The sequence below is a fragment of the Monopterus albus genome, unplaced genomic scaffold (assembly GCF_001952655.1).
Source record: "Monopterus albus unplaced genomic scaffold, M_albus_1.0 scaffold92.1, whole genome shotgun sequence".
Classification (NCBI taxonomy): domain Eukaryota; kingdom Metazoa; phylum Chordata; class Actinopteri; order Synbranchiformes; family Synbranchidae; genus Monopterus; species Monopterus albus.
In genome coordinates, this window is record NW_018127972.1 from 314,544 (window position 1) to 327,287 (window position 12,744).

Genomic DNA, 12,744 nt, shown 5'->3' on the forward strand with positions numbered 1-12,744 from the left:
AAGAGTGTCGGCAGACGACCAAGCAGAAAAACTGTTCACCCAGCAACAACTCTGGCAACGGTGTGTTAGATTACACCTGTCTCTGTCTTTCTGACTTTGCTTTGACTTGCGCCTCACAGGAGCACAGTAACATCATAGCATAGCAGAATAATTATACCTCCAACATCAGTCTCTGCTTCTCATTATTTTTTTTCCTCAGCTCCTCTCTTCTCCACACGTTTCTTTCCTTCTTCATTTTCTTTCCTCATTAACCTATTTGTTCCATTATCCCGCCTTCTCCTTCACCACTTCCCACTTTCCTTACCTCTCTTATTAAGATCCTTTTCAAGCCCAAGTCTCCAGAGGATTTAAGAAGGTTTCTCAACCTATTATGGCAACTGGACTTCCACAGACACTGGTTTGGACAGGGAGATGACTGCAGGCAACTAGTTAAGCTAGTTATTATTTCTTTGTGTCTGATCGGTCCGCCTGCTCTAATCCAAGCTGATTTTACTGTTGCTAAATTTAATGTGGCTGGTGAGCTGAATTCTTTAAAGCATTTAACCATCTCCCTCAGAAAGCATGTTAGCATAAAAGCTGAGCTGTATCTCCTAAAAGCAAAAGTAGTTCTGTATTACATTTTTACACTTATATTATTAGAGTTAAATGATTGAGCAGCTAAAACCCGTCAGAAGGCTAGCTTTCAAGTCAAGCAGCCAATAGTAAAAGAGGTCAAAGATCAGAGGCAAGGCCTGAAAACATGGTGCCTCCGCAGCCATTAACTGTAGTAATTGAGTTAATCATTAAAAAATACCTCTGAATTCATTCTGTGCAGAGATTACGCATCCATCACAAAGTAGCTGTTTAGTAGTTTAAGCATATTATTACCAATAGACAGAGTTGGATGAATCCAATTGTTATGTCTGTGTGGCAAGTACAGAGATGGAGACTGGAGGCGGTTAGCCTAGCTCAGCATAAAGACTGGAAGCACCTAACTTGGCTCATTCTGAAGAGAAAACCTTACACTTTAGTGGCACCTCTAAAGCTCATAGATACCAGCTAATGAGCGCGTTGTTTCTTTTTTGCTCATTCGGTATCCAACAATTTATAGTTTAAGGGAGTTAGATTATGGAATTAATTCTTGGCGAGCCCAGCTGAGTGCAGGGACATCCTCAGGCCTTTTGCCAGGTGCAGAAACACTGTGCGTATACAGGCCTGTGCTCATCAGCCACATCTTGCAACTTGTGCCATAATGAAGATGCTGCACAGAAATGTTGGGTGGGTGGATATGATTCCCCCTAAACCCACTTTAAGCTGATGAAAGAGTTGTAAAATGCATAAGAAGTTGTATCTTGAATACTGTTAAACCAAGGTTAAAAACACAGTCTAGCAGGACAGAAAGGTATGCAGGGTCAAACTATAAGTAAAAAGTCAGCTCAGTAGAGGAACTTCCATGGCATGTTCTCTTTAAGCTAACATTTTCATCTGCCATAACTGAGCAGTTTGTTACAGTATAGTTAGTTATTGCCCAGTCTGGCTAACCAGCTGCCCCAACCTGCAGCCAATAGCCTGTACACCTTCCTTCTCCTCTAGTGTGTTTACTTGCTCTCCACCCTCTGGTTGTTATTTGCCTTCCCATTGCTTTCCTTCCTCCCATCTCTTGTATCTTCCTCTGCATTTTCTCACCTCCGTGGAAAGCCACTGCAAGAAGGAAGATATTAATAGGATGAATGTAAATGTCTTGTACGATAACAGATTAATAGATTTTCCGAGAGAAGGGAGAATGACGTGCAAAAAAAAAAAAAAAAAATTCAGCAGGTTGATAAATTTGAATATAATCTGATTGATAACAGACAGAAAGATATGTTTTTTTGAATTGGTAGTTATTAATAAGAACATATATTTTATCATAATGAATATGAGTCTTCAAAAGGCTTCCAGTTGGTTTGACAAAGTGCTGAGAAGAGATTAGACTATTTATTGATCTGACACGTTCATTTGTGGAACGCCGCTGTGAGACAGATGACATAATGCTACCTCTCTCATCCTTCTCTCTCTGTCCATAGAAATAACACTAGAGTCAACTTTTTATACTACTGAGAAAGGGATAGAATTATAGAGATAGGATCTCAGTGCTGGTTTTGAACAGTGCCGCATCAGCTATTAGCATGAACACAGTGCAGGCACACACAGAGACACATACCGATGTATTGGTAACAGAGGCATTTGACACATACACAGAGACTGAGGAGGCTCTGTAGTTTAGCTCTACTGTTTAGTGTAGAATAAACATCGAGATGAAACCCCCTCAAAAACCCAGTCTGTGTTGGTGTTTAAGTTAACCAACTGTAACAGCCATTTACTTCAGCAGCTCTGGTCATTTTCACACGCAAAACCTTCAGAAATGCTGGGATCAAATGAAACAATATCATGCTTATGTTGTTCATGTGGAAAAAATGACATCTTAAGTCTTTTACCAGGCATGACCACTCTGGAAAGACTGGAGGAAAGCTACAGTTTACTACAACTTAACTTTATTTGAATATTTCTGGTCACTAGCTCTCTAATTATAATATCACTGCACATAGTTGCTGGGATCTCAGAATGCAGCAACACACTCTGGGATCAGACAATCAGACAGGCTGTAAACGGGCTCCCAGATAACCAACATTGTTCACTTTGTGTTCGACCTTCAAATATATACTCAGTTCCAAGTCAACGAGAAACGCCTCGTCTAAAGCGTAGGCATCCTTCCTGTTGGGAGGTGATGATGTTCAAACCTGTTTCAGAGAGGTGTTGTTTCAACTGTATGAGCACTTTGAAAGATGTAGTTTGCCCTGCTGTTCTATTATTTACCCCCATTGTTATAAGTGAGATGGACATAATATTAGAAACACCTCTCAGTGTGATGCAGCCTAATTTAACAGCACAACAAACAGCCTTCAGAACAACCATAAAGCTGAATCAGCACCTCATAAACTAAAATTGAACTTTATAACCTTCCTGGAGGTAGGATTTATTGCAGGACTGTTGTATTACTCTGTACTCGTTTTAGCTAGATTTACCTAATAAAGGTGAGAATACTGTTTACAGCCTGTCTGATTGTAGGATAACTCATGTTCATTCACCCATAGGACATATTTTACTGATATTGCCACGTTCCAGCATCTCAGCAGTTATCATTATACAACTGATGGCCAGAGCTAAGAAAATAAAACTAAGCTGCAATAAACTGTAGTCTAAGTTTCATTCCCTTCTCTCATTGCTGAAGAACAGCAGTGATTTGGGAAATAAGGCAGAAAAGCCTGTTCTTTTCTCCTGTGGACAACCTAGATTATGAATTTTACACCTGATTTTGCATTTGGTCTTTCAAAAGTTAATTTGTTTTTTTTAACATTTCATTTTGTTAGTAAAATACACAGTATGTAAAAGGGACTTAGGACTATTCCTTAATAATGACAGCTCAGTGCCAGTAGCTTATATATTTGTGGTTTAGCTGTTTATGTGGCTGGTAGACATTGATGTTGATGATGAAACATCCTAAACTATCTGTCATCTGGAGTCCTGTTCGGTATTATCGCAGCAGGTGGAATTGAGGTTTAGAAGACTCTGTGGACTTGTGGTAAAATGATTAGCCTCCTGCTGAGAGAAGCATATACAGTACGTTGCCATTTACATTTGTCACTTGCACTCACGTAGAGTGACTTACAGTGAGCCAGTAGGTAGCAGGTTTCCACTGGTGTCCAAAACACTAGAATCAAATCAAAATTAGTAGAAAAAATCCTGTTTCTCACAGCTTTTTGACATAATCCTCAGAAGCACTGATGTTCCTCTCTGAGAAAGTCTCTCAGTTCCTTGCAGCTCGTGTAGATGTCAGTGTTATGGCCCAAATGTTTTAAGAAGTGTGACTTTTCATGGTGAGCTGATTGAAGAGAATACAGGTCAACTTGTGTCTTGCTTGTAGTCCTTGTGCTGCAGCTGCTGTTGCTGTGGGGGTGTGGGGGGATGCAATTTATCTGCCCTCAGCAAGCACAAGGGCTTCCGTCTCTTAATAACTGCCACTGTTATGAAGTGTTGACAACTAATATCAAGGGATAATTCAGCCGGTCTGCCTGGACCCCCTTCTGCTTTATTAAGAACCTGAATGCTTTCAATTTCCTCCAGCATGCAGGCTGATTGTGCTTTATTCTCTTCACCTTTCTGACTTTGCTTTGTTTTCATTTCACCTGTTTCCTCCTTTTTCTTCCTTTTTTGTACATTTCCTACATTTTCACCCTCTCACTTTTCTAGGTTTTTGTTTGCTTGCTCTTTATATCCTCCACTTTTTCATTTCATCACTCAGTTTTTTCTTACATGCTTTGTCTCAGTAAAATGTTCTTTCTGTCCTCAGCATCAGGAGGAGCTGAAAGTGGCAGCAGCGGGGAGAAGAGTCCTACTGGCGGATCGTCTGCCTCATCTAAGCGGGCTCGTACGGCATATACCAGCGCCCAGCTGGTTGAACTGGAGAAGGAGTTCCACTTCAACCGGTACCTGTGCCGGCCGCGACGCGTGGAGATGGCAAACCTGCTCAACCTGTCCGAACGCCAGATCAAGATCTGGTTCCAGAACCGACGCATGAAGTACAAGAAGGACCAGAAGTCCAAGGGCCTGAGCTCCAGCTCTGGAGGGCCATCACCGACTGGCTCCCCGCCCCTGCCCATGCAGTCCTCTGCCAGCTTCCTCAACTCAATACACCCCATGGGAGGGGGAGGTGGGGGAGGGGGAGCAGGTTATGATGCGCCATCTCCACCATCCTTTGGCAAGCCCCACCAGGGAGTGTCTTACTCCATGTCCACTGCCTACTCCAATGTTCCCATGAAGGGCTGCCCCTCCCAGCAGAAGTATGGTGCCCCAGACCCAGACTACGGTGACCCCCATCCCCACCACAGCCTTGTGCAGGCCAACAGTGCCGGTTACGGGACTCCCACCAACATGCAGGCCAGTCCAGTCTACGTGGGTGGTGGTAGCTATGTGGAACCCATGCCTGGCTCAGGGCCTTCCATGTATGGGCTAAATCACCTCGGCCCCACGCCGCCCCACCATCAAACCATGGACTACAATGGCGCAGGGCCCATGTCGGCCACCAACCAGCACCACGTGGGTGGAGGGGGCCCCCCGGGGCCCTGTGACCCACCCACACACCCGACGTACACCGAGCTGTCGGCGCACCACACCTCGACTCAGGGCAGAATCCAGGAAGCACCCAAGCTCACTCATCTGTAGCAGGTTTGGAACAAAATGACAACGTAGGAAATAGTGAAGACGACACAACAAGTAACACAACGTGACTCATTAACTTAACAAGGGGCGACTCAACTGTTGCAATGGGATGGCAGGAGTGATGAAACAAGACAGACAGGTGTCATCCAGTGGTTTAGTCCTGTGCTCTACAGCCAGAAAGGCAAACGGCTCCACCCTGTCTCCACTGCTTTCATAAAGAGCTCCATCAAGTCTGATTAGGGCCAGATATTTCACTGCCACCTTCAAAGTGTAGTTCACTTAATTTTAGCAAGACAGAGGTTATTGCTGTTATATAATAGCTGTGATGCACCCGAACCTTTCAACTGATCAAATACACATCCTGCCTGCATTGTCAAAGCACTGAACCCAGTATAGCTGCCTAATTGTTATAACTTTACATCCTCATACAAGAAAAAAAAGATTAGAAAAACATGGTGGTTTAATATGCACACATTCAAAACACTGTTGTAGAGTACACTGTCAGCAACTTAATTTTTATTGTAGAACTCTTAATTCATTTTACTCATGTTTACAATTATTTTTATAGATCTTTGTATAGGAATTGACACAGTATTGTGACTGTGTTTCTCAGTCCCAGGGCAGAGAAGGCATGTAGGCGTGCATGGAGACAAGGTGAACTGTCAATTTATTGCCCACCCCCTCTTCCCTGCAATAAATGTCTCCTGGAAGCCTGTCTTGTGGCATTGGTGCAGAGACATATTGACAGCTGAATGGCATAACAAGGTCTATAATGAGGACCACTGTTTAGTCAGTATTCATTAGTCTGATAATCTACTGCAGAGTCAATCGGAAAACTGCAATATTCAAACATAGCTACTGCTTTCAAGGTTGAGATATCAGTTTTTGATTAAACTACTTCTAACACACAGACACAAAGAAAACCATGCACAATGAAAGAAAAATTTCTCACTGTAAAGCGTTATATATTTAAGTTAGGAAAATAAAAAAGTATGATTTGTTACAAACGTCTTCCTCCTTGAATTTCTAATGCATCATTAGAAATTCAAACTATATTTGCATCTGCAGAGCAAACTGCAGCAGTTCAGTTAGTATGTAGCAAAAAAAAAAAAGCCTATAATAGATCTATCCAAGTTAGTATGTGGTTTAAAATGATACTTTGATAATAAAATCTGCCCCCTAAGACACACACATATACAAACAGCTCTCCCGCTTGGTAAATGAAATAGTTGAGATTTTAATGGGCAGTTAACGAGGTGGTTAGATTTATGATGCTGAGCTCTCTCCCCCTCTAGGCAGCACATGTTGTTGTGAACCGAGCTGAGCTACTGTTTGCGGAGGGCTCTGCTTCTCCATCAGCAGAACTGAAATATATGGCTGGAGCTGGCAGGACTCAACCACTGGATGGTCTACCATTCACTGTCTCTTCTTGCCTCCTGTCACACCTGCCTCTGTCCATCCAGACTGAGTCACTACTGACCCCACTGCCTACTGTCTGTGGAGGCAGCATGTGGCTTCTGAAGAAGGCTAAATTTCCCACAATCCCCCACAGACAATTCCTATACACGTCCATCACCACACATGCACTCGCCATCACTCTAACAGGGTTTAAGAAGCTACAAGCTCAAAGGCTAAACTAGCTCCCATAGACACACATGTGTGTGCTACATTCACACACACACACACACAGCAATGCTAAGCTAGCTTCCTTTCATTGACACACACCCACAGCCCGGTTACACCAGCTGTTGACTCCTTCAAACAAACATGAGAGGACACAAGAGACATTTTTAATGTTCTTATTTTAGCACATGATTGACACAGGGTAAATAATAAGAGTGGAGAACTATTTATTTAAGCTTGGGTAAGTCATTGCCCTCCTCTCTCTCTCTCTCTCCCTCTATCACTTTGGAAGAGTTCACTTACATTAGCGGACACCATTGCTTCCACACTTTATATTGTCTTGTTTTGTTCTCACATATCTTGACTTTTAACGTGGATACAGGGTATATATTTGAACAAAAATGCATGTCCCAGAAATCTGAGCTGGTGTATATCAGGCATTTTTAAAACAACTGGGGTTTATTTGTTTGAGCTGTCAATGAGGGCAGTTTGGGACAACACCCACCAGTTTCTTACAAACCAACTGTGTGTGATGGACCCTCACTGCGCTCACTGATGTTCTGGAAGTAAACCTGATGTATGTTTTTTTAAAAGTGCAGATCTACACATCTGCCTTTCACATCTGGGCATCATTGTTGCACTTAGAGTTTACATTTTGATGGTTAAAGGTAAAAAAAAAAAAATAATAATAATAAAATCTTATTTTGAAGACGGAAGGCCCTCCAATCAAAGCGTCTTTCGCCAATGTGTGTTCAAGTGAACATTCATATATAAATATTTATTTGTTATAGCCAGTTTAAAAAGACTTTCTGTTTTGTATTATTATTATTTATCCTTCATGTATTTATATTGAGGAAAAAATGTACTTTTTTAGTATTTACCTGTTATGAAAGAACAAAAAACATTGTCTTTCTTCTTGTCCATTGTACTGAAGTTACATTTTTTTAGTTCTTGTATTTTAGAAGGAAATACGTCGTTTTTATGTTCCTAAATCCTAAAACAACCCTTGTACATACATGTCTTGGCTTGTACAGGGAAAAAAAGCAAGGATGGGGTTTGGTGACCCACCCTTGCATAGTCTGAAGATTTAGACAAACCATTAGCTGGAAAAAAAAAAAGAACAAGTCTTTTTTGGAGAAAAACAATTTTTTTCTTTGTCCTTTGTAGCGCCTTTTTCTTTCATTGTTGAGAGAGTTGTCTGTCGAACAATTCTTTAATAAAATGTTATGTTATTCAGAGCTAGCGTCAGTTTTTCCTCAAAACTCACCAGATCTAAAAATGCAGTTTCTAAAACAGTGTCACTGTCAGGTGAAACCCTGCCTGCACCAGTTGAACTGATTGTTATGGCAACATACAAGCCTTTGGGCTCCTGCCACTGTGTGGGCCACTCCTGCTGCTTCCCGCTGGCAACAATCAGAAAGTGTGAAATATGTAAATTATTTCACTGCAGAATTAGAAGTCAACTAACTTTATTTTTTGTCGAGTGCCACTTTGGGCTATAACATTACAGGTATGATAACGTAGATAGCAGATTCAGCAGATTCATCTAAAACAGTGCTGCACTTTCTTCCTCTTTAAAATCATCCAGCTATCTTCATCGATTCAAAGAAGCCGAGCCCATGACTGCTTTTTTAAAATACTAATAGGAACATTTTGAAGATACAACACATGACTAAATCCTGTAGAAGTAACAATAAATCAGAAATATGTTTTCATAGACATACTGTACATGCACAGTGCCTCAACATTAGGTCACATTCAACCATTAGGGAACAAAATGCTGCTTATGGTGTGACTCACAGCAGGTTTCTGGTTCAGGTACAAGCTGACACTGATGCCGGTGATGAATGATCATCACTGTCAGAAACGTGAAGCCTAGAGTCACGTAACCTGTTGGACACTCAAAGAAAACATTTTTTAACCTTTAGGTACACTTCAAGTGTGCTCCTTCCTCTGTGCCTCACAAACTCCACAGATTTTGGGCAAACGTTGATGTGCTTGGTAGTCAGGCTGTTTAACCAAACTAGATTGTTATGCTACTATTTAGCTGGTGGCTGTTTTTCATACCATGCCAGTTAACAGCACCAAAGATGCACTGATACCAATGTCATCCAAGAACTCTTAATGTGCGACAACCTTTTTTTTGTTCACAGTTCAGCTTCTCTATTCTTAATGTGCGACAACCTGACACTGGATTTTTTTTTTGTTCACAGTTCAGCTTCTCTACAAAAGGAAACACTGACATAAATGATATGATCATTGTTCAGAGTTCGTTTCCAGCACCAGAGAAGCTCACGCTCACTCAGAAATGTTGCATCAGTGTCCGTTTAATGTACCCTCACAGTATCAGTATTGCATCTGACAGATCTATTCAGCAGTGATCACTGTCACTGCTCCTGAAGAAAACATTTAAGGGTCAGTTAGGGAAAATGATTAAGGCTACAATTTGATATGATAAAATTGATTTTTTCCATGTTAGATTGATCAGATATTTGGAGTGGCAAAATGGCAGTAAGGTGGTTTGGATTCAGTCCCCTCAAACATGCAACCCATGCTACTGGAGTGCCTTAGAGCAGGACTCTGAAACCCTGTCTGACCTCTGGATAGTTCATGAGAACAACCTGCTCCTCTACATTAACACTCCTCTCTGTATTCCAAGAATCCCCGTTGGATTCAGGAGTGTTTAGGAACCAGTTCTGAGTGGTTTTATTTTTTACAAAAGCACCTTTTCAGCTGGGGCTCTCTGAAAGTGATGAGCGAGGTGTTTGGGGTCCTAAACCAAAAGCAGACAAGAGGAACCTATCAAACTGTACAACACATGCAGTCTCCTTGATAGATTTCCTCTAAAGCTTATCCCTGGTTTGACTACGTACATCTTTTCACCATTTGAATTATTGCATTTAATAACTGACAGTTGATTGTTAGCGCCCTGTATTCTAGTTTCTTTTCTATTGTGCTTAATCAGAAAGTTAATTTTCATTCTTGGGCTGCAAGTTGGTTACACTCTTGAAACAGAGGATAGCAGACCCAAAATAGGTCACCTGTGACCACAACTTGGGGCCAAAGTGAGACAAACTAACTCCACTGAACTTTTTCCCTCCTCTCAGCTTTCTTCATACACAAAACACAATGGGACTCTCCTCCTGTTTATGACTAAAAGAAGCCCCAGGCCTCCACCTTCCCCTGTCACGTGGCCATGGACAGCCCCCCCCCCCCCCCTGTTTTTAAAAAAAATTTGTGGGGGGGGGTGGGGGTGCTCGGAGTTCTGAGAGCTGCATAAAACTTAAGACATAAATCAGGCTCCCATAAATAACGACCGTACTTCCCTTTACATCTCCATTGGACTAACAGACAATAAAAACACCAATAAGCAGAGATTGGATCTAATTTATTGCCTCATAAAAACAGACAGAGGGCTCGGCTGGGCTTCAGCTGAAAACAGTTCAGCTATTAGGCTACTGCAGAACACGCTCACTGACAGGTACACACACCGCTGTAAACCACTGTTCAGAAGTGATAACTGCACTTTAATAACCCCGCCATGTTGAGCACACAAATCAGTCCTACACATGGTCAGACAGGGACACGTCTAAACCAGTAGTAATTGTAATACAAGGATAAAGTATTTTTATTGAATAGGCTAGAAGGTCTACAATCAATATATTAGTATGTAAAAAATATTATGAATGTGAAAAATATTATGTAGCACCATTCCTTTTTTAAAATCCGATTTAGGCCTAGAACCAACCAACGTACTACCAACCAATCAGTATTAATTACAGGTTAAATTAAATACAGATTACATTTGATTATTAAAAGAATTTAATAATTATTTATCATACCACTATGAGAATCCCAAACTAACAGTTGCTAGGCTAAATAAAATAGGATAAACATAAAAAACAATTTAAAAAATCTAAACTAAACATAATTCAATGAAATTATATTGTGTTAACCGATACATAAAAACTCCCCAAACTCTTCAGCAGGCAATCCGTGGTCCCCATGCGGCGCGACATTAGCTTCTGTTGTGAACCAACGCTCCCGGAGAACTTCTTGGAATTTCACAAAACACATCTATTTTAAACAAAATGCCGACATTCTAAAAAAAATGAGCTAAAGAAACCCAGCCGCTGCGGCGCAGTGCTGTGACCCTGCAGCCCAGTCAGCAGCTTGTGTCTTGTGTTGGCTGTGTGTGTGTGTCTGTATGTGTCATGCCTCGGCCTACTCACTGCTTGCGCTTTCTGCTGCGCTCAATGGCCCTCACTCCCACACACATTTCTGCTTTTTCTGGCTCTTTTTCAAATGCATGGGAAAGAGAGAGCGAGGGGGCAGCCTTTATCAGTCCGGCCCTGGTAGCTGTTGTGTTTTTTAACACATAAAATATCTTTCCACGACGTTTCTGTACATATTTGTTGGGAGTAAAGGCGAGGTAAAAATAATAAGACACGGAGAGTAGTGGACTTGAAGCAGGGAGGTGGAGAGAGAAAGACTGGAAGGTTTCTGGTTATTTACGGAGCGAGAGGAGCTGCTGTCAGGATCTTTGCACGGAGAGAAAGATTGATCACCGCACTTTTTTTTTTTTTTTAACTCGGGGCTCCCCGGACTACCCTCCGCTAAACTCCTGAGTTTCCTTATCGTGTGCTGAATCTACATGCGCGTTCTGTCAAGCCTGAAGACCACAGCACCCTTCACTACTCACTATTAGCACTCAAATGATTGCTACTGTATTATTACTGTTACTATGAGGAGAAATAGGAGCCCCCTCCTTTTCCTTTTCTAGTGCCACGGAGCGACCTCGTTGTGAACTCGCTCTCTCAGCGTAAACACGCGGAGCATTTTAACACACACACGACAGGATGAGACAGAAAATTAGCTTGCAAGAAGAATTTCACAGCCTGTGTGCAGAGGGTGAGGATTATTTTAGTATTGTGAGGCTATATTTAGATTTTTTTTCCCCCTTTCTTTAGAAAACTACACATCTCCAGCAACTATTTCAAATAAATGATTTAATATACAAAACAGTGCACTTACACAGCAACAGGCCCCCTGTCTCCTCGCAGTGGAGTTTGTGCCTCCCTGCTCTGTTAAATCTGCTTCATCCTCACTATCGCTGAGTACAAACTGCATCATCCTCACCTCCTGAGATGTACCACCATCTGAAAGCTTCTCCATGTTTTCTGTGTCTAACGCTGGGCTTCCCAGCCTTTGTCACACTTTATAAGATTAATGAACTGAGTGCTGTAAACAGTATTTTTTTTTCTGAAGGGGCCATATTGTAAACGGCGCTGGCCAGCTCTGTTCACTTAAAGGTAACCGTCATTACATCACCCATGAGGACCGAAAAAATGTCTGAGATGCTCTATTGTTTGTGTGTAACGCGGGGTCGAGATGTGGCGATGCATCGCCCACACTGCACACATGGCGATCGGTCGCCTTCAGGTTTTTGTCAGCACCCCCCCACCCCCCCGTTAAGACAAAACAATAGAGCAGCTATCCCGTGATACAGCCCTTTTTGCCACAGCATTTGTTGGAAAAATAATAACGCCGCTTACCAAAGCCATCGCTGCCGCCAGGCCCAGGCCCAGGATTGGCTGTTTTTGGTCACATGACCAGGAATTGGCTGCAATTTCGTCCCATAGCTTTTCAGTTTAGCCTACCCAGGTCCCCATACGCTAGTAATATCACCAATATACACAATTATTATATAGCTACCGCATTTACGCCATTGCGGTCAAGAGACTTGATGCCTGTGCGTTTTTTTCATCTCCTTGTATTTTTTTAAGAAGCCATATTGTGTTGTGTGCGTGTGCTAGTGTGCGTGTGGGTGTGTATGTGTTTCGGTTTTTTTGTTGTTGTTTTTTTTTTTTTTTTTTTTTTTTG

General features: G+C 41.9%; 1 protein-coding gene across 1 annotated transcript in view; it reads left to right on the forward strand.

Annotated features, from left to right (window-relative positions):
• hoxb3a (homeobox B3a) overlaps positions 1-7,847 on the forward strand; it is a gene marked incomplete at its 5' end in the record, with an annotated part of 8,225 nt that extends 378 nt beyond the window's left edge. Inside the window, 2 exon segments of the mRNA XM_020608215.1 lie at positions 1-60; positions 4,370-7,847. The exon segment at positions 1-60 is cut by the window's left edge and continues 135 nt beyond it. Of these exon segments, the coding sequence (XP_020463871.1) occupies positions 1-60; positions 4,370-5,241 (932 nt within the window).
• Positions 7,848-12,744: the final 4,897 nt, after the last annotated feature.